A 23,092-nucleotide genomic window follows, 5' to 3' on the forward strand; every position below is an offset into this window, starting at 1 on the left:
GCACACCACCGCCACCAGCACGTCCGACACGGCCAGGTTGGCGATGAGCAGGTTGGTGAGGCTGCGCAGCTTCTTGTAGCGGGCGAGCGCGGCGATGAACAGGCAGTTGCCCACGCCGCACACCAGGATGATGCACACCAGCACGGCGCCGATGAGCGCGGTCGCCACGGCGAAGGCGCGGCCCTGCGTGGTGTCGGGGATCTGGTCCGGCGGCACCTCGTAGTCCAGCAGCGCGTCGTACGCCAGCAGGTACGGGTCGTACGGGCCCTCCGAGGACGAGGACGAGGCCTTCGCAGTCGCCGAGGGCCCCGTGGCAGCGCTGCTGTTGGAGACGTCCATGTCCGCCGTCGAGTTCGCTAAATGTCTTCCCACTTTGAGGCTGCCCGGCGGGGGGGGGGACGAGGGCGAGGGCGAGGGGGACCTTTAAACACAAAGTGACAGTTTTGGTTTTGCTGATTGGGCGAGAGGCGTGACAGGAGAGAGACGCCAACTCGACAGTTTTTTCAAAAGCTCCCCCTCAGGCAAAGACCGAACATTACACGTGCGGTTCTATTTATTTACCGTTGTTTATTGTTCAACTCAGCTCAACTGACACTGAGAATATACTCTACTGTTGACCTCTGCCCTCGGCTACTGAGGCTGGCGGCAACATCAGCGAGCAGAGCGTGTAAGCGGAACAAACCAGGCGGCCTCGTCTCTACTCTGGCGCACTTCAAAATGAAACGCACCCTCCTCCTCCGCCACCACGTATAAGCGACAACAGAGTGAAACCCCATTTAACCTCAATTGTGACTGAATTTAGCACACACACACACAGCCTTGTTTCTTCGGCAAAACGACCACCTCCTGTGGCCCTTTCGATTAAAATGGGAGCTCGAAAAATGTTCCGCATTAAATTTGATTATTTAAATGTTGACCCGAATCCTAACCTCGCCACTTTAATTGGATTACAGAAACATCCGCTGAAACGACTGCGTTGCAATGATCCAGAAAATAACAACAGTCTACCAGCCCAATTAATCCAATACATGGAAACAGGCTGCGACATCAGCTTCTATAATTACTAACTTAGGTATCCATGTGTTATCATTTATTCATTTTCATAAAATCAACAATATGGCAAAAGTCGTGGATCACATTGAGCATTTGGCATGCTGAATTAATTACTTAAGTGGGTCTACTACACAAATAGGCTAAGTGTATAAATGATTGACTCGTTAAAAAGTTACAAGCCCTTACTAGCTGTAGCCTACAATAAAACGAATTCGTTTTGTTGCCTTGCTTTTTTGTGCAAGATTATTGCCATGCCAGTGCAGTCAAAGTGCACGAGTCTCGGTTCCGTTTTTAGCAAATACCACATCTTCCTGTCTTGATACATCTTGAATATATGACCATACATCCGTCAAGTGACGATCACACTTTATAAAAGGGAAATTCCTCGAAAAGCATATCAATTATGTTAGTTTTCAAACTTCATGTTTTATTTAATCTTGTTTGCTCCATCATGTTCGACATATATTTCAATCAAAGAAGCCAGCAAAAGTGTTACAGTAATATACGGCTTCTTTTGAGACATCGTTCAAACCTGATACTTCTCTTCGTGTGCTCTTTTAAAAATGAAATAAATTTAAATTAAATTTTGCACTCAAGTTTAAATTTAATGTGAGGTGATTTCACGCAACAAAAGATGTACTGCTGGCCACTTTGAATATCCATTGAGCATGAATACCACAACCTGAGGCATACAACAACGACTATCAGAAAATAAAAAATCAAACTTACCCTCAGTGCATCATGGATCATTTATTTTCCTGCAAGGGTGTCTGACGCTTGCCATGCCCGCACTCACAAGTTTATTTTCTTCACTGGGAATAGCAAACCACGCAGTGATGTGCAGCTGTACCACCCCTGTCTCCTCCGCGAGCTGTGCGAACTGAAACGTGCTGCTCTCTTCTCCTCCCTCTGCTGGCAGTGAGCGCGCGCACCAACACGCACGCACAGACCGTTGCGCGCGTGCCATATTGCGCCGCACCGTTAGCACCACTTTGCGTTTGTGTGTTGTGTGTGTCCGTGCGTTGACCATGGCAGTATCCAAAAAGTGTCCAACGGTTAGTGACAGCAGATCTCGTAGCTTTTACGAGTAAAAGCAGAAATAACGGTCAATACCAAAGCACAAACGGATTGGGTACTGCCGTAGCTTACTGGATCCTCCAGGAAATTAATAGAACGTTTTTGAATCAAGGACAGCGCTTACCTCTTTTTTTTAAAAAAATATTTATTTTTTAATGTGTTTGTTTTAAATCGTCCCTAGAACGTCTCTAGCCAGAAGCCATTCTTCAGTCGTACTCTGGCAACTTCACCTGCTCACACTGTTAGGCGTGCCGCGTGCTGTTCCCCCTTTATGCGTTATTACTTCCCCCCCCCCCCCCCCCCCCCCCAGGTGTTGTTGTTGCTTTGCAAAGCATTCTGCCACACCATGTTTACTCCCCCCTCTATTACATTGACGCCAGTTCAGTTCAGGTTATTGCATTTGCATTACAACAAACAGGTTGAAATTATTTAATATAATTCAGAGAACAAAGAGGTATGGATCTCTCTCTCTCTCTCTTGCTCTTTCTCTCACTCACACATACACTCACAGAGAGAGAGAGAGAGAGAGAGAGAGAGAGAGAGAGAGAGAGAGAGAGAGGAAAACGAGGGAGAGAGTGCACCACACAGCCCTTCTCACACCTACGCATAATCACACAACTCTCTCTCTCTCACTTTCTCTCTCTCTCTCTCTCTCTCTCTCACACACACACACACACACACACACACACACACACACACACAGTCCCTCTTACACCCACTCACAACTCTCACATCAACCCAGTCTCCCTCTCCCTCTCTCAGCAGTCAAAGGATCATTTCCTTCCTCCTGTTGTCCTTTTCTGCTGACTTCTCCTCTCTCTCTCACACACACACACACGCGCACACACGCGCACACACGCGCACACACACACACACACACACACACACACACACACACACACACAGCCAGGCCCACACATCATGAATCGGCCTCCTCTCTCTGAAAAGTTAATGACTCCTCCTCCCTCTTCACTCTATTTTGTTCACAGATTGTGGACCTCAGCCACATCCGACAAAATAAAAAAAAAAAACACCATCACCTTCCTCCTTCTCCTCCCCTCCATCCCTTCATCTCTCTCTCTCTCTCTCTCTCTCCCTCCCTCTCCACTGCCTCCACTGGCCTTTCGAGCTCCATCGTCCCTGAGGGCGTGGCCTATCCTCCGTCATCAGTCACTCTGTCTCTGATGTCCTCACCTCCCATTGGTCCGTACCATAGGCTACTGTATACGTTTACTTCCCCTATAGCTCTTAGTCCCTGTAGTTTCATAGAAGGGAAGAACAAACACTCCACATATGTGATGTAGTGATCTACGAAAACCCATCGCACGGCGCACTCAAAACTCCTTGATTTTTTGCTCTGTTTCAACCCTCCCTGGTGAAATTTGAGCAACTTAAGATTCTGTTATCATCCTAGCAACATTCCTCCCATATGGAAAAGATATAGATAAAAACGTATATGCCAGCAATGTGTTTTATATACAAAACTTGTATGATTTACTCTTGAAAGTGGCCCCTTTCTCGTTTTCCTCATACAACATCATATATATAGTCAGGTTACAATCAGAGAGGGTTAAAGAGGAGGATCTTTGTTACAATGTTTTATATGTTTCAGGTTACACAGATTTAGCAAGGATCTTATTTTTAAGATTTTTTTTGGCTTTTGTGCCTTTCATTTTGACAGGACAGTAGAGAGAGACAGGAAGCGAATGGGTGAGAGAGTCGGGGTGGGATCCGGAAAGGACCCCAGGGCAGGAATCGAACCCGGGCCACGGCTGGGGCATAGCAAGGATCTTATAATGGTTTCACTGGCATATAAAAAATCTATCAGGTTTTTATATGACAGTGAAACCATTAGGCTATAAGATCCTTGCTAAATATGTGTAACCTGAAACATATAAAACATTGTATATAAAACACATTGCTGGCATATAAGTTCTGTATCTTTTCCATATGGGCTGACACTGTCCCTGAGCAAAGTCCTGGGTACCATTCTCTCAAAACCTTGGATGTTGCTAGGATGGTATCACAATCATAAGATGGTAAAATTGCACCATGTGACAGGTTTTTCCAGATGGCGTCACATACGGTGAATGAGTGGCTTTGCGCCGTCCTCCCTGCAGTCTTTAATATTCATCAGCGGCCTGCGTGTGGTGCTCATGTTTGAATGTATGGATCATGTCGGCAGGACTGAAATTAATCTGCCCCCCCCCCCCATTCATCAAACGGCATTCACTCATCGTTCATTAATCTCACTCGTTCGGGAGTACGCTAAATACTGCGGGTCAATTAAAAGCTATCGGCTCTCCATTCCATCACTCCACCAAACAAAGAAATGAACATTGATCATTTATCATCGATCATTTATATTCAAAACAGATGACTGCAGCAAGGTCCCATTCGGCTACATTAGTCCAGCTCATTAGAATTTTAAATGAAAAAGTGGGGGAAATTTATACCCATCAGATGGCTCAAAATACTATGGGGAGCCCTCACGATGTCCTAAAACACCTGTTCAGATCAGGGATGCTGTGCGCATTAGCAAGTCTGTGTGTGTTCAGAGGCCAATCCCATTCCCTAGTCCTTGTTACCATGCATTATAGATGATGTGGTCTTCCATATTCTCTGTGTTCGGCACTGGTGATCTGAAGATGACTTTGTAAGTCGGTTTGGACGGAGATTGTCTGTTGAATGAATAATCGTGGCAACATGGAAGCTTCATGTGCAAATCTGTTAGATGCCGGATGATGGGAACGCAGGAATGTCAAGTTGATGCGATGTCTCTTCTTTCTTTTTCTATCTCAACATGTTTTGGCAGCCAGAACTCCAAAGCTGCTGTGGGTCGTTGGTGATTTTCATCGAATCTCGTGGCTCCTCAATCGCCGGGTTGATTTCGAACACATTTGACCTTTAACCCTCAGCCTATGGCTTCAGTCAAAGATTGTTAAGGCAGAGAAAGATACTTCATCAGAAGCCACTTCTGGAAAACCGAAATACATAAGGGGAAGGGGTGTCAAAATCCCTCTTTATGTCGAGCAGAGACCATACAGTAGACTGCAATGGATTGCAGTCGCGTTTTCCGAATTCCTGGACGTGGCTTCTGACGAAGTATCTTGTTCCGCCTTAAACAATCTTTGCTTGAGTCTGTCGGTTGACAATCAAATGATTTTAAGTCCCCTCCCTCCAGATACCCAGTTATATCACCCATCTATAAAGTCTTGCTGCAGCTGCTTGGACCCCTGAATCCTCTCACTGTTTTCCCCAGCAATAAAGGGACCTGCGAGATAGTCTGGCAGTCCAGTCTCCTGTCATCGCCAGGGTGATGAGGTGCACATTTATTGGTTTGTGGTGGGTGGCAGTGGCACAATGTCTGGCTACTACATCCTGTTGCTGCTGATCTACGACATGGCTTGGATCGGACCAGGGTCCGCGGTCAGTCTCTGGGTCTGCCAAAGTCTGTGATGTGATGGATTTGGAAGTGTGACCGTGCACGGGCTATAGGCCTACACACACAGCCTACACACACAATCACACACCCAACACACACACCCACCCACACACACACAAACACACACACACACACACACACACACACACACACACACACTCACACACCCACACACACCCACCCACCCACACACACACACACACACACACACACACACACACACCCACATACACCCCCACACACACACACACACACTCACACACCCACACACACACACACACACACACACACACAGTACAGTAGTGTGTGCTGAGAGGCTGCAGCTGAAGTGTGTGTGGGCGTGAAGGAGTCAGCTCTCTCTCTCTACTGATTGATGGAGGAGCAATAAAATGTTTTCTAGTCTCGGATGATTCGTCTGTTCTTGTTGACCGCGGTGGCTGCTTTTGTTTTCATTTGAATAGCCGTGGAAAGGCTTTTTGAAGGCTCTGGTAACAATAACAGACCTTGTGACACACACACACACACACACACACACACACTCTCTATCACACACACACGCCCGCACACATTTTTCATCTACTTTAGTTTCACTTGAATTGCCTTCTATACTCTCTGTCTGGCACCATTTAAAGTCTCTCTCTCACTCTCACACACACGCATACAAACACACAAACGCACGCGCACACACACACACACACACACACACACGCACACACACACAGCGCTCTCACTATTTATGTTCATTCACCCCTGAGAAAATTGGGGAGCTGTGTGTGTGGAGATAGCTGGCAGCGCTATCAGAGAACATAAAAGTGAATGCGGAGCAGCAACTCGCCTCCCCACCGCCGTACAGTGCTACTGGACCCCCAGGTGTAAATACTTCCCTCCGGGATTCTCTCTCTCTCTCTCTCTCTCTCTATCTCTATCTCTCTCTCTCTCTCTCTCTCTCTCTCTCTCTCTCTCTCTCTCTCTCTCAAATCAAATCAAATCAAATCAAATATTGCTTTATCAGCATGAATGTGTCAAGTCATTGTTGCGTTAATAATCAACTTTACATTAGTAAGGGGATAAAAATGAAATAATTGCAAAAAAAACCCACAACAATAATAGTAATAATAATAGCAAAATAGTAGATCTCTCTCTCTCGCTCTCTCTCTCTCTCCCTCTCTGAGTGAGCGTGTTTCCTCATTCCGAAGGCTCAGGAAAGCCCACTGCCGAAACTTATTCAACAATAACACAATAACAGCATGGGAAAATGTTGAGCTTCTTTCTCCAATTTTTTTTCAATGCATATTGTGTAACAAAAACAGAAGCAAACATATTGCCAAACAACACAAACTGTGTTGTCTTTACCTGAACACATCAATGTGATATTTCCAACACAATCCTTTTTGAGAGTGCTGGATATCACTCGACCTGCAGATGACATGGATAAACTGCTCTTCGGAATACATGTCTGGTGCTTCACGGCCGGGACAGGACCAATCACGTGGAGAGAGAGAAAGCTCACTAGAACACACACAGATGGCTTTTAGTTGTATTTCATTATGGTAATAGACTAACATTTGCACACTTCACTTCCATGTCTTCATCAGAGACCAGAGATGGACTATGGATAAAGGTAAATCAAGTAAAGAATTAACGGCTGCCCATAGCTGTCCCATTATGCAGGAAGATTGGGCGAGGTGGCGGCAAAAGTTTTAAACACACTAAAAGGGTGCAAATTTGAAAAGATAGGAAAAAGTGTAGTCTTTAGTCTTAGTGATTTAATACCTTAGTCAAATCATTGAATCAAGGTGCTAATTTAACACCATGGACAGGACCTTAACTGCAAAACATTGATGAGTCATCTCACCATTCTCACACGTCACAGGATAAAGGCCCATACACACCGAGTCAGATTTTTCTCTTGCCAAATTTCACATCAGAGTCATTCCGGGTCAGACAAAATCCAGGAAAATGGTTGCAGCACCGACTCAGGTTTTCTTCAAAGTTTGTCTACACAATGTTTCATAACTAAAATCTGTAAAATATTTTTGTTCAATTTTATTATTTTTTCACACTCTCTAAATGACCTTATCTTGGAGGCCATGTTAAGGTATTCATATCTTAAAAAGTAGCCTATAATTGCTAGCCTGACTAAACTTTATAGAATGGAAGACAAGCATGTTCTCTGTAAGATGCAATGATTAAAAGTTTGCACCACAGTCTCATTGGTTGTATAGAGGTAATACAACCAAAAAATTAAAAAAAAAAGTTCAGCCAGGAATACTCAGAGCTATGCAGCTACGCAAACGCTACATTGATATTGAGGGTCTCAAAACTCTTTTATTGGGACACACCTTCCATCAATGAGTATTTTCTCTAGAAATATAATCCTTTGTTAATGTTTATCAAAAAAGAGAGAAGGGATCCGAGGCACTCCGATATAGTAAAAGTCCTTTATTAAACTTTGGACCAGCCGGCGCGTTTCGGTCGCTTCCGATCTTCTTCAGGGGATAATCAGGAGGCGCTAAAATGTTTTTTTTTTTTATTGAAAATGTTTATTGTGGTCTTCTCAAAACACCTGTAACTTTGGCCCCAGTCGTGGCGCGACTGGCTGGGGCACCTGCACCGCACGCCGGCGACCCGGGTTCGATTCCCGCCCCGTGGTCCTTTCAGGATCCCACCCTACTCTCTCTCCCACTCGTTTCCTGTCACCCTACACTGTCCTATCTGATTAAAGGCATAAAAAAAGGCCAAAAAAAAAATATCTAAAAAAAAACAAAAACACCTGTAACTTCATGCATTTATTCTGTGAATGGGACTCGGTACAATATTGATACTTTACACACTAAATGTGCATATACTTTGTGCTTTCCTCATACATTTTCATGGTCCTACTACCTACCCCACATAGCATTTGAGTTGCATGAAAATGACATAAAAATACAATCATGCCATATTTATCCTTATTATTGTCATGGTCATTTGTCATGGAGACTTCAAATTGTGGGAAAACATTAATAATGTATGTATTTCAATAACAAATAGTGACTGATACCAAGTGAAAAAAGAAACAGTTTTTTCATACCCTCAATATCACACTTACTGCATATTTTTCCAAAGTCCAGGGCCCTTTCAAAAGTCAAGAGACATTTAGTACAGACTTTACATTGTTTACACATGCTTATCATGAGCTGATCTTCCACCCTAGAAAATTTGGGGAGGCTAGGGAACATATTTGTCAAGATATTGATGCCCAAATATGGCATGCGTTTTTCAAGCTGTAAAAATGAAACTATTTCAAGGTCTGAAAAAGATAATGAAGACCGATGATTTGCACAGAAATATTTCACAGGCCTTGGTTTTAGGAGCCATTGATGATATAGACAAAGTCTGAACAAAATCTGAGACGGTGCAGCAACAACCTTATCTGATTTGACACGGAATGACTCACCAAACTCTTCCGAAGGTTTTTTACGAACTTCGTTCTCAGTGTGCACAGACTAATTAGAATATATGTGTTTAGCCTGCATAGTTTCGTGCGAACATATCGTCCAAAAAATCGGACTCTGCGTGTATACGGGTCAACTCTTTGAACTTTGCTTGTTGAAGGACTCTTGTTGACCGCACACATAAAATGAAATGAGGGCCCTAACACACGACTGCGCTTTGAGTGTCCCATTACACAGAAATATCGAGACGACTATCGGCCAGGCGAATTTCTCATCACTGGGGCATAAACTAATTTATATTTAATATAAAACAAATCTCTTTGCATGGACCTATGAATATGATATATTGCTTTTTAGGAAATGAACAGGGGGGGAATGTTTTTGGCAGATAGTCCAGTGTAGTTGACGTTTCCCTGCTGTTGGCTGCGGTGAGTCACATTTTTCTAAGTGCACAGCCACAGGTTGACAACTGTGTAATGGACAACCGTAGCCTGAGGGGGAGCATGCAGGCACACACACACACACACACACACACACACACACACACACACACACACACACACACACACACACACACACACACACACACACACACACACACACACACATTGCGTCTCCTTACGCCTTTAACGCCTTTCACAAGAACATTGTGGAAAAGACTAGGTGTGACAACTTGCCACATTTGTGTGTGAGTGAGTGTGTGTGTGTGTGTTTGGGGATCCGCCAAGTACTGTCTGTACGCTCTCAACCACCACAGCGAACAAGTGGCTATCTCTCCGTGAGTCATGCGAGCACAAATCAGAGCACAGTGTTGTGATTATTCAGATGCTAATATCCCTCACCCTTAATTCCACAGTGGTGATGACTCACTGAATGTGGATGTGAATAAAACAGGAGACTGACCCTGAAGCCCTCCCGCCTGCCGGGTCAGTGGCCTGCTCAGTAGAATGCCATCACTTTGGTCAGCTCGTTAGTGCCCGGTGCTAAGAATGTTGTCGCTGTATGTCCATGGAGAGAGAGAGAGAGAGAGAGAGAGAGAGAGAGAGAGAGAGAGAGAGAGAGAGAGAGAGAGAGAGAGAGAGATGCCGCACACTCCGAGTTATAAGTTCGTTTTTTTTTAATAAAGCGGTAACGTTTCGGCCTATGGCCCTCTTCAGATCGCATACAAAAACAGATTCAACTCTTAGTCTTAATAGAAAACGGTCAGGCCTGTTGCCTGCACCTCGACTTTGGTGCGCGTTTGTTTGCACCTCTCCTTCCAAGTCGCTGTATGTCCAGCCTGCTGTGTGAGTCTAGCCTCGCTGGTGCTGGAGCCTCTTAGAGCAGCAGACACACTCAAGGACCTTTCAGCAGGTCAGAGGTGGCTTTAAACAATGTAACAATAGAGAACAAAGAGAGAGAGAGAGGGATAGATACATAGACTTCACATAGGTAGATAAGATAGATAGATAGATAGTTAGATAGATAGATAGATAGATAGATAGAGACAAACAGACAGATACAGGCAGATAGATAGATAATTTCTGATAGATGGATTATATAGATAGATATAAGATAGATACAGAGAGAGAGAAACAGACACGGATAGATAGATAGATAGATAGATAGATAGATAGTACAGAGAGAGAAAGAGAAACAGACACGGATAGATACAGAGAGATAGAGAGAGAAACAGACACATGAATAGATAGATACAGAAAGAGAAACAGACACACAGATAGATAGATACCAAGAGAGAGAGAAATGGACACATGGACGGACAGATGGATGGATAATCTCATCTGGCACCAGCACGTTTCTAAAACAGATTCAGTCATATCAAACTGAATTCAGATTAACCTCCAATACCAAGCAAAGTGCTGTGAGGATCGATCCCTCTGGAACAATAGGCCACTCAGCCATAATGCAGCAGGGCTGTGGGGCTGACTGAGCCAAGCCACGTCATTACCGACAGAATTGATTTTCATCGGAGCAAAGCGAGTTATTCCCGCTCTTTTCCCAGCCTTCACCTTTGACCCGCCTTTGAACGCGCTCCAAAGACGAAAAGAAGAAGAAAATCAGGTTCGCTGAGCGGATGTAGGCGATCACGTCGCGAATTATTCGCTTGGCTTGGAAGGTTGACGTAAACCCATTCCAAGCCCAACAAACACGGCCATGGACGCAGAGGGGGGCCCAAATTATCTTCCATCATTTTGTCAGCTTTAATTAAGCCTTTAGTTCGTCGTAATGGCTTATGGATAACTGGCACCATTAAAAGGCCTTGACCACTGGATGCACTCCTTCGGCCGCGACACATTCCGCTAATGGGCAGGTGTACTGGGCAGGAGAGATAAGCTTCATCATCGAAGGCTGAATTACAGAAACGAGGCAGGCGTTGTGGTGAGGGTCGGCAAGGCGGGGAGGATTTCTACGGCTCCTTCTGGAAAGGCCAGACGGAGAACCAAGCTGCGCTGTGGATTCTAATGTGCTTTAGATTAGTTTGGTAAGAGGACGTTTCTTATAGAAGAGGCTCAACAGAGAACCAAACTGTTTTATTCTACAATTCAGACGTTTTTTTGTTTTTTTTTTGGTTAGTGATATATTTTCTCTGATTTCTATTAAAATTGGTTTGGCAAGCGGGACTTTTTTACGTTTTACTTTAGGAGACGACCCAACAGAGAGCAAGCTGTCTTATTCTACTAAAATTCTAATTCTAACAAGTTTCAACACAAATGTGCGTTTTGTTGGGAGACATATTTTCTCTGACTTCCATTAAACTTGGTTTGGTATTAAAGCAGACTTCAGCATTTTACTTCGGGAGAGACCCAAGAGAGAAGCAAGCGGTTTCATTCTAAGACACAAATGTGCGTTTTGGTTTGGCATTAAAGCAGACTTAAAGCGGACTTCAATGTTTTACTTCAGGAGAGACCCAACAGAGAAGCAAACCGTTTCATTCGAAGACTCAAATGTGCGTTTTGTTGGGTGACATATTTTGTCGGATTTCCATTAAACTTGGTTTGGTATGAAAGCAGACTTTAACATTTTACCTCAGGAGACCCAATAGAGAAGCAAGTGGTTTCATTCTAAGACACAAATGTGCGTTTTGGTTTGGCATTAAAGCAGACTTCAATGTTTTACATCAGAAGAGACCCAACAGAGAAGCAAGCTGTTTCATTCTAAGACACAAATGTGCGTTTTGGTTTGGCATTAAAGCAGACTTAAAGCGGACTTCAACGTTTTACTTCAGGAGTGACCGAACAGAGTAGCAAGCTGTTTCATTCTAAGACTCAAATGTGTGTTTCTTGGGTGACATAATTTTCTCTGATTTCCATTAAACTTGGTTTGGTATTAAAGCGGACTTCAACATTTTACCTCAGGAGAGACCAAACACAGAAGCAGCCTGTGTACTCTGCAGTGCTGTGAAGGAAGGTAGGAGGGAGGGCAGGAGGGAGAGACTGACTGTACCACAGCAGCCTGCGAGGTCAAGTCTTGGCTGCACCTCTCCCTGGATCAGTCCTCCTCCTCCTCCCCTCCCACGCCGTGTCACATCTGCTGTAACGATGCACGACATGAGCGCCGAGCAGTGTCCACGCCGCCGGGGCAGTTACCCAGAATGCAACGGGGGCTCTCCACAGCAGCAGTGGCAGCGGCGGCGATGGTGCTGGACACTGCACCGCAAGTGCTGCTGCGGCCTGCTCTTGGCTCCGAGCGGTCACTGCGGACTCTTTGTTTTCATTAAAACCATCAATCATCGGCGCTGCACACTCAGGACTTCAGATGGTGGGCACTCATACAACCCCCCCCCCCTCTCTCTCTCTCTCCCGTTCCCACCCCCACTTTCACCCAAGGTTGCCAAATATGGTTGCCAGGCAGCCACCCACCCTCACTGCTGGGGACCTTTACTGTCCATGCTAATGCGGAGGCCGGCGTTTGGACGGCGTTTACGATGAAGTGGACCGGACAGGAAATTACACACAGAGGCGATGAGGAGGCTCCACTCAGAGACAGGCCTTCACAAAACATTACGAAAAGATCACCGACCGAGATCCCCCTCTGAATTAGGAACAGAGAACCCCCTCACTGACTCAAAGTGGTGCTGATTTCCCCCATTAAAGATGCATCTAAACGGAAGATAGAACCAAGATGAAATGTCTAAGTCCATTATGAAAAAGGGACAAGCTTGCAGGTGGAAAATAGGGGGTGGGGGGGGGGGGGGAGCCATGTTGTTTAATGGGGTGCCTCTCAACCTCTCTCCTCGATGCTCAGTCCTCGAGGCTCGTTCCCACTGATCTATAACTAACACTGGATAGATAGACTATCCCATTGTTTCCACCCCTTCATTCTTTATGTAGATCAGTGAGGACGAGGACCGAGGAAGGAAGGGAGGATGTATAAAAGATGAATGAGAGGCACCCAAAGGTGTTTGCTAATCTCTGGCTCTGGTCAATGGTTACCATTCAGGAAATCAGCAACTGCCGTGTCACCATCCTAGAAAAGTCCTTTATTGTATTGTACAAAATAAAAAGATGGCTGCCACTTCGGTCATTATTTTCCCATAAAGCCTCAACACCTGGAGGAAACAAACTGAGAATACTCTACAGCCGTCATTTCACTAATAACAAAAAACAAACAAAACCAAACCAAAACAAAAACAAAACAAAACAAAAAGACTTTAAAAAAGAGCACAGACGACAAAAATAAAGCCAAGCCAACAATCATTGTCAGCCGTCATGTTTCTCGTAAAGTGTGTCCGTATTCCTGCCTTCGCGTCACGGGGGGTGAGGGGGTCAAAGGTCATTTCTTGGCGTAAGTGATCTTCATGGCACACGTGGCGGTGATGCGGAATCCCTGAAGTGCGTCCTTGGCGACACCCGCCTGTCCCTCGTTCTCGAACTCCACGAAGGCGATGTCGTGCTTCCCCGGGACGAGGCGGACCTCTTTGAAACCGGGAAACCTGATTGGAGTAGGAGTAGCAGAACGCTTAGGTTAGAAACAAGAAGGAACCCCAATATCAAGCACCAATAAAACAATAAGAACAGCTTACCTACCAGACCACTATTATAGTCCTATCACACCAGTAATAACTTCAAATACACTTAGACATATTGAGTTGATAATGTCCTCAGTAATGCCAATTCAATGTTCAGTCATTATTTTATGTCAATATTGTGACCGTATTCAAATAAATGTAACAGACCTATTAAAGTGTAAGTTTGGCGGAAATTGAAAATAAAGCTATTTTCTGAATGAAAATACATCAACTAAGCCGTGGAGGAAGTAATTTTCGCTCATCACGCAGTACAGAGCTATCACGGGCAAGAGCGACAGCCCAAAATCGCAAACAGTGGGTTAGCATGGGGAATAGAGCCACACGCTTTCAAAATCGCATTTGTAAACCACTAACATTGCTCAAAACAGCGCCAAACCTCATCAGTAGCTTGCTCTAGGTGTCTACACATAAAACGAAGCACCAATCAGTCTGTAAACTTTGGAATAGTCAGTATACACGTAGAATCAATTCAAGACTGCAACCCCGTCTGAAGCACAGAAATGTCTCGCGAGATCTCACACGAGAGGTCGTGGACTTTCCTTCGTGAGGAGCTGGAAGGGGGAAGTGTTCATAACAGTCTTCTTTTATAAACGTCGGGTTCATGAGCCAAGTTGTTGGTGCTTCGTTTTATGTGTAGACACCTAGAGCAAGCTTCTGACGAGGTTTGGCGCTGTTTTGAGCAATGTTAGTGGTTTAAAAATGCGATTTTGACTACCTGTAGGAATAGCTCCCGTGCTTCCGTGTGAGATCTCGCGAGACATTTCTGTGCTTCAGACGGGGTTGCGGTCTCGAATTGATTCTACGTGTATAGCTATTCCAAAGTTTACAGACTGATTGGTGCTTCGTTTTATGTGTAGACACCTAGAGCAAGCTACTGATGAGGTTTGGCGCTGTTTTGAGCAATGTTAGTGGTTTAAAAATGCGATTTTGAAAGCGTGTGGCTCTATTCCCCATGCTAACCCACTGTTTGCGATTTTGGGCTGTCGCTCTTGCCCGTGATAGCTCTGTACTGCGTGATGAGCGAAAATTACTTCCTCCACGGCTTAGTTGATGTATTTTCATTCAGAAAATAGCTTTATTTTCAATTTCCGCCAAACTTACACTTTAAGTTCATAACTCCTTCAATCGTGTCAAATAATTGTTGTGACAATATCTCTGTACATTTTCCGTAAGGCAAATGTACTTCAGATATATCTAACAGATACAGATATATCTAACAGGCTACAACTTAGTAATTATCACACCCTATACATTACAAATGCAAAAAGTATTGACACTTAATTCATGTATTTCATTCACACCCATTGCGACAGGTGTGTAAAATCAAAGACCTAACCTTACAAACATTAGTGAACAAACAGATAAAATCAAATGCACAAACCCTGGGCTACAGGTAGGCAAAGATTCAATGCGGCAGCTGACATCACACTGTATCTGGGAGGGGAACTGCAGGAAGAGCACTTACTGGTTGAACAGCATGGATAACATCATCTCATTGGTCTCCTCCGGCAGGTTCGTTAGGAACAGGATGTAATTCGGTGGGTTATCGGGAACCTGAAAGACAGTTAACGTCCCTTAATTCATGGAGGAACACACAGAGAAGACCAAATAACGCCGCTCCCTTTCAAGCGCACAGCGCTCTTAAGAAATATTTATAGTTATGGCCGAGGCCATTACAATGAAAGTCAATGCGGTGCTTTACGGCCAATTATAAACGCAATGTAATCCGAGACCGCGCTTAATCTTCATCTTGCGTTGTGCAGAGCAGCAGTTTTTCGACACGGGAAAATGTCTGACTATGTAGAAAAGCGAGGCGCTGTCGGTCAATACGAGATACACTCGGATCGTCCGCAGCAGCAGCTGCAGCATTCCCAAAAGTCTCCCACAGCAGGAAAAAGAGCAGAGCGTACCTGTGTTGCCGGGGGCGGAGGCTGGGATGAGGAACCCTGCGGACAGGAAGAGAGGGAAGATTAGGAGGAGTTCTGACAGACACCGTGGTTAGCTTTGATTACAGTAATATCCTGTGCATTAGCCGCATAGTGTGTAAGCCGCAGGACGGTGTTTTAAGCAAGTTATAAAAAACAAAACCATATTAACATCATATTAACTAATCATCATATTAACGTAATGGCTGAAGACATTTTACAAAATCAATATTAACATCATATTAACTAATCATCATATTAACCCAATGGCTGAGGACATTTTACAAAATCAATGTATAAGCCTGCGGCTAATAGTTGGGAAATTACAGATAAGACAACTGGATCTGGGTCAAGGTGCCTGACTGACATGCTGATCAAAGTACAGTGAAAGCGAACAAACAAACACAAGTAAACAAACAAACAAACAAAAACAACCCTATGATTGTTGTTGCTATCATTCTTATTATGACTTCTATTCCTCAATTTTTCCCCTCAGTAAACTCAGTAACTAGGCCTAATATATGACTGATCATCAAAGCACAGCGAAAACAAAACAAGGTGGCTGTTCACCTCGTCAGGACTGAACAAATCTGATGGAGCCTCCCTCTGAGGCACATTGGGTAAAAATGCCCCATCACTCTTCCCAATTGTGAGTAACCAACTAGCTGTTGTACAATGTATGAGTGAGTCTTGGCTTGCATGTTACTGATTTTGCAGGACTAAAGAACGACTTTGAGAAAATTCATTTATTTTGTCACTCTGTCAACTGTTATGTTATAAAAGAAGGGCACCTCTGAGCTCTGGGGATGAAGACATCAGAGTCAATAGACTTTTTACCCAAACACGGACCTACATCTGACAAGCGCAGAAGTAAACAAAATGGAGGTCATATGCTTGACTCTTAGCTAACTGGTTCATATGGCTGCTAAGCTTGTCACTGTAAGTAAAACCATCAGAGCTTCTTCCCTTTACTCCACTGAGTAGAAGCCACCTGGCTTTAGGGCAATTCCATATCAGTTGGAACAGGTCCGACACCATGGTCCTTAGTTTTTCCTGATTTTTGGTGCACATGTTCCTCCATGTCTCATTAGAAGAAAACCAAAATTTTAGCTTGTTATCTTGTTTGGTTTCTGAGATATGGCTCTTCAAATGTGGATAGACGCATCCTAAAAAAAGGCTGAAAATTCCTGTATTTAATGAGCACCACTTTTTTTTAAACCCCTCTCCTCTCTTAAGGCTACCATATTATTTTCTAAAAATTTGAACACTGGGGCAGTACCCTGTGTTGTTGTCCAAAATCACAAAGGAATTACAGTCCTTCCCACCATTGGAGACTTATTCATCGAAACAAACCCATATTTGTTTTGAAAGCAATGAAAAAAAAAACCTGTTTTTGTTCTCTTATGGTCATGAATGGCTAGCACTCACAGTTTTAAAACTCTACATATATATAGTCCATGAGTAAGAGAACATGTTGACAAAAAATTGAGAATGTTAGTTTTCGTATTTCGAGGCTATGAGCCTTCAAAGTTGGCCAAAATGGCGTTTATTCCTAAAAATGCCACTTTTATTGCCTTTTTCCAAGGACAAGATGAAATGCAAATCCAACATTTCTTTTTTTTCTGCAATAGTGTGGCACTTTGTAGATCACGTGAATGTGGTAGATCCAACCTGTCCATTTTAATATCCCCACAGCACATGTCTGAAGTTAGAAAAAATGAAAAAATGTCTTGGCTGAAGGAGGTGTTGGTTTGATTTGTATGAACCTCTTAGAAGGACAATTAGGGGTGTAAACCCATTTTGTCTTTTTGAGGGATCAGCATGCCATCCTGTAAACAGGATAAAAATCTTATATCCCATTTTTACTCTTTATTGATCCCTTAGAATATGTCCAAAAGTTGTCATAAATGAAAAAAAGCGACTAAATTGAGGGGCTTATTAAATGGCCAAGTGGATCAAGTCACACAAGGCTAAAAATGAAATATAAGACAGAAGAGATACTGAGGGAGAACACTGTGAAATGTATAACCCCTGCTATGATGGCCTTTGAACCCACTGTGTCCTTAACTGAGGTTCATTCTTATTAAACAAATTTCTTCTGCATGAAGCATATTGTCTCCTGGTTGCTGTTGGAGTTACCGTTGTATGCAGCATGCATTGTGATTTGTTCTAATGGTATCCCTGGACAATTAACCCGAGATCCACTTAGATAAACATAACCCTAGGACCAGTGAAAATCCTACACTTTTTGGTCATCCATATCCATCCATTAAGTTGCAAGTCAAGTTAAACCCTAAGGGGGGATTTTTTTATGTCACACAAAGTGGGTACCAATCAACTCCAAATGGTCTGAAACATACTCCTACACAATATCTCAAACCATGATTTTGGCCTCAACACTTCTGTTTTTTGTTTTTTCCCATTCGTTTCAATGGGAAATAGTTTTTTGGGAACAACTCTTGAACGGAAGGTCGTAGACTCAATCTGATTTGCTCCATCAGACATAATTCGACCATGAGGATCAAGCAAGAAGTGAATGTTTATTTCTATGACCTTCCGTTCTCTAGATATAGCATTTTTAAAGTTTATTTCCTGTTTTAAACCAACTTCCGGTTATCACAGGATATTAGGGACACAGTGGGTTCAAAGGCCATCGTAACAGGGTTAAACATTTCACAGTGTTCTCCCTCAGTATCTCATCTGTCTTATATTACATTTGTAGCCTTGTGTGACTTGATCCACTTGGCCATTTAAGCCCCTCAATTTAGTTGCCTTTTTCATTTTTTACAATTTTTGGACATATTTTAAGGGATCACTAAAGAGTAAAAGTGGGATACAACATTTTTATCCTATTTACAGGATGGCATTCTGATCCCTCAAACAGAAAAAAATGGGTTTACACCCCATATTGTCCTTCTAAGAGGTTCATACAAATCAAACCAACACCTCCTTCAGCCAAGACTATTTTTCATTTTTTCTAACTTCAGACATTTGCTGTGGGGATATTAAAATGGACAGGTTGGATCTACCACATTCACATGATCTACAAAGTGCCACACTATTGCAGAAAAAAAGAAATGTTGGATTTGCATTTCATCTTGTCCTTGGAAAAAGGCAATAAAAGTGGCATTTTTAGGAAAAAACGCCATTTTGGCCAACTTTGAAGGCTCATAGCCTCGAAATACGAAAACTAACATTCTCAATTTTTTGTCAACATGTTCTCTTACTCATGGACTATATATATGTAGAGTTTTAAAACTGTGAGTGCTAGCCATTCATGACCATAACAGAACAAAAACAGTTTTTTTTTTTCATTGCTTTCAAAACAAATATGGGTTTGTTTCGATGAATAAGTCTCCAATGGTGGGAAGGACTGTAATTCCTTTATGATTTTGGACAACAACACAGGGTACTGCCCCAGTGTTCAAATTTTTAGAAAATAATATGGTAGCCTTAAGAGAGGAGAGGGGTTTAAAAAAAAGTGGTGCTCATTAAATACAGGAATTTTCAGCCTTTTTTTAGGACGCGTCTAACCACATTTGAAGAGCCATATCTCAGAAACTAAACAAGATACCCAGCTAAAATTTTGGTTTTCTTCTAATGAGACATGGAGGAACATTTGGACCAAAAATCAGGAAAAACTGAGGACCATGGTGTCGGACCTGTTCCAACTGATATGGAATTGCCCTTTAGGTATTCTCGGTTGTGAAGAAGCAACTCTGATAGTATGACAGTAAGTCAGTCAGTCAGTCTGTCTTGCTCCTAGCTAACGGACTCAAAAGGCAGCTAAGCCTGTCACTGTAAGTAAAACCATCATATCAGAGCTTCTCCCTTTGAGCCTCAAGTATTCTCAGTCATGAAGGAGCAACTCTGCTAGAATGATGTGTATGACAGTCAGTGCCTGTCATGGTTTTTGCTGCACTACAGAATGTCTCTGAGGGAAAAAAAAAAATGTTGCAAGTCTTATTATGATAAAACAAGACAGCACCTCTTAAAATGGGCGTTTAACATACAATGCAGGGATGGTCATGGTCAATTTAGAACAGTCAACCAACTACAGCCACTGGTGCCAAATGAAACATGCGCTGACTAACAGACTAACTAAAGAAGACTAACATTACTTGAACATTGGCCAGACCTTGGCCCTCATACCAATTCAGATCACAGTCAGAGGTGGTGACGAGACTGATGCAGACAAAGATGGTGACAAAACCAATGGAGACAGAAGTGGCTCTTTGAGATCTCTCTCTCTCTCTCTATCTCTCTCTGGCCTTCAAGGGCCTAGACGCTTCCTGGGCACTTATCTATGTTCCAGACTTGATAAGACAGCGGGGAAGTGAACACAGTCAGACTCCTCTGGTCTTGTCTCATCTCGTCTCTACTCACACAGGTGACAGTCTAGACGATTGCCCATGCCTTATCTCTTCCGGGTCTTCCCGACCATAGCCTTGCCTAGACGTGTCGTCTTCAGTCTGATGTGCTTCTTCAGACCGGCCTCTAGCTCTTTTCAGCAGCTGCAGCTGATCCTGGCAGCACGTGGTGTTCTCAAATATATGGGTCATTCTATGAAACGGGTGCCTTTTCCACTAGAACATTTGAATCAAAAGTAAAGTACTTTTATATATACTGATAACCCTGGTAAGCTTCCGTCAGTGGCAGTGCTTAACTTGCCCTTCTACAATCTAAGCAACCTTCTACCTTCAGTGTAGTCTGGCTAGCGCCTACCACTTCTCAATGAGACCATTCCCAAACGTTTATTTTCTCATATTTGAAAAAAATGCCCACATCCGTTCATTGGGTGCCACGGATGTCTATAAAATGCGTCTGTGCATAGCTCATCATCGTCTTGCTTCCCCCCTGTTCTGTGATTGGTCCCCTACATCAGGCAAATATTAGAGCGGTACTTTCCAGGCTGCCTTAGCAGCGTGAATCAAATCGCACGCAAGGCAGCATGGGAACACCCAGGCTACCTTCGGTGTGTACTTTTTTTTGGAATTTTGAACTTGCATATTTTACTGTATTTTCATTACTTTTTACATGCATTATGTATTACTAGGAGTAAAATATCCAGAGGTTTTCTAGTATTTCCACCCAACTACCAACACTTTTCCAGGGCAGTCATTCGTAAGTCCATACTTCTCGAGACCTGTGCATGCTGTTCTGTTGCTGTAGGAGTTTACTCGATGACAACAGCATAGTGAGAAGCAGAACATACCCCTAGAGGCTTCCTGTTGGCATTGAGCGCCTGCTCCAGAGCCTTCTTCTTCTTCTCCTTCTTCTTGTCCTTATCGCCGTACGTGCCGCGCATCTTGGAGATGACCTCCGAGTCGGTTTTAGCATACTGAATACGCTGCAGAAAGAGGAGAATTTGCATTCAGCTACAATGCAAAGTAGTAGTCACTTTGATCCAAGATCATTTGAGTGTGCTTGACACCATAACAATGCTCGATTAGTTTCCTTGGACCCTGAAACAATTAAATATTCTAACAAGGTGTTCAAAAACAAGGGTGTATGCTGAAAACTAACAAATCGGTCCACACAGTATATGGGTATCCATCCACTTCCCTTGGTGAGGTATCCACCTGCATATAAGTCTGCTGTGTGTGTGCGACCTGCGTAGGGTTTGACTGAGCGTCTCAGCCCTGCCCACGCCCAGACTCGAACCCGCAAAAACAGCAGCACCTCGGATTGGGACTCGAGTGCACTAGGAATCAAGCTAAAAGCCCAGTCTGCTAGCTCTCTCACTAGCACAACTGTTAAGGTGTCGGAGGGGAGGTTTACACAATGTACATGACGCACAGCTATGAACCATCCGACTACGATTACACGTTCAGGCACTCACCATGGGTTTGTTGTAGAAGGGGAAGCCTTGGAGTTGCCGGAGAGCATTGGTGGCGGAGGCGAGCTCTTTGAACACCACAAACGACTGGCCCCTCATCTTCATCGTCTTCATCGCCACAATGTCCAGTATCTGGCCAAACTGGGAGAAGAGCAGGTAGAGCGCCCTCTTCAGCTCTGGAGGGTAAGAAGGAGAGGGATAAACGAGTAAGATTTATGAAGTGTAAGACAAGACACTAGAGTGCAGTAAGGTAGGCTGAGGGAGCCAGATAAATGGACCTGATATCTAGCCTGTCTATAATAAATGCACAGTAAATAATAGTAATTGTTGACCCAGACACTGGCAAAACATGGTTACCTCTGCTGTGAGGTAAACAATGAACTCATGGTGATCAAGTAGCCTATGAGCTTTTGGCCAATTCAATTGAATTAAAATCCCTGATTAGCGCTCTGCCCAACAGGTAACTTTGAGAGGAAAAAACGCATGAAGGTTAAAGTTAAATTGTCCATTATCACAGCGGTCTTACTCGTTGTTGTGCTTTGGACTTCCAGGCCACTGCAGTTACAATGTGTCAACGTGCAGTGACAACATTTAGGCAACTATATGGTTACATTAACGTTACACCAACGTTACAGTTAGCTAACTTGACTAGCCAAGTTCATGTGTAACAGGACTGGAAGGTACCAGACTTACCTTCCTTCTTTATCTTGTCATTTACATTGTTTATGTAAATCGTATGATTCGGTCGTATATCCATGACTGGAGGATTACTGTGAATGATTTAACTACAAAAGGGTAGAATGAGATACATGTTAGCAAGCCATTGATAAGCGTTGCAAAACACAATTCTTCAAATGGCATATTCATATGGCAATATTCCAACAAAAAATGGCTAGCGAAACAAAGGCATGTGGAAGTATATGCGTTTGAAGGACACGCTTAAACTTAATTTAGATATTAAGACAGTTATAAGACACTCACCACACTAGTCTTGCTTTGAAAACTCCACCGGAAAATACAGACTCGCGGTTCCTACATGCGCATCCTTCTTTGTGAGAGCTTTAGGAAAGCGCTATAGCGCCACCATGCGTGGTGGAGTACGGAGTTTTGAATCAAAAGACGGCTGATATGTTTTCTAAAACCTATCAATTAATATTGTTAATAATGTATAGGTTATGGAATTGCATTACAACGTGGGAAAACAGCACACTTGTTCTCTCATTAAAAAAACACTAATATTATCAAACGCGTTTATGGCTTTACTCTATTTGTCCTGTGCCGGGTGCC

At 43.5% G+C, this 23,092-nt stretch overlaps 2 protein-coding genes across 2 annotated transcripts in view; both read right to left on the reverse strand.

Moving 5' to 3' along the window:
* The window catches only part of prokr1a (prokineticin receptor 1a), a 23,245-nt gene extending 21,323 nt beyond the window's left edge, over positions 1–1,922 (reverse strand). The window contains exons 1-2 of the mRNA XM_062533381.1: positions 1,783–1,922; positions 1–421 (exon numbers count right to left, since the gene is read on the reverse strand). The exon at positions 1–421 is cut by the window's left edge and continues 140 nt beyond it. Of these exons, the coding sequence (XP_062389365.1) occupies positions 1–339 (339 nt within the window). The 5' untranslated portion in view covers positions 340–421; positions 1,783–1,922. The remainder of the gene's footprint in view (positions 422–1,782) is intronic.
* An 11,549-nt stretch (positions 1,923–13,471) lies between these two features.
* Positions 13,472–22,897, reverse strand: snrpb2 (small nuclear ribonucleoprotein polypeptide B2). The gene is made up of 7 exons (XM_062528577.1): positions 22,787–22,897; positions 22,499–22,590; positions 21,809–21,981; positions 21,182–21,316; positions 15,952–15,987; positions 15,507–15,595; positions 13,472–13,945 (listed from the first exon to the last, which is right to left on the reverse strand). Exons 2-7 carry the CDS (start codon positions 22,560–22,562, stop codon positions 13,786–13,788), a joined length of 657 nt encoding a protein of 218 aa, XP_062384561.1. The 5' UTR covers positions 22,563–22,590; positions 22,787–22,897; the 3' UTR covers positions 13,472–13,785.
* Between the last annotated feature and the right edge of the window lie 195 nt (positions 22,898–23,092).

This window comes from Sardina pilchardus, chromosome 1, assembly GCF_963854185.1.
Source record: "Sardina pilchardus chromosome 1, fSarPil1.1, whole genome shotgun sequence".
Taxonomy (NCBI): domain Eukaryota; kingdom Metazoa; phylum Chordata; class Actinopteri; order Clupeiformes; family Clupeidae; genus Sardina; species Sardina pilchardus.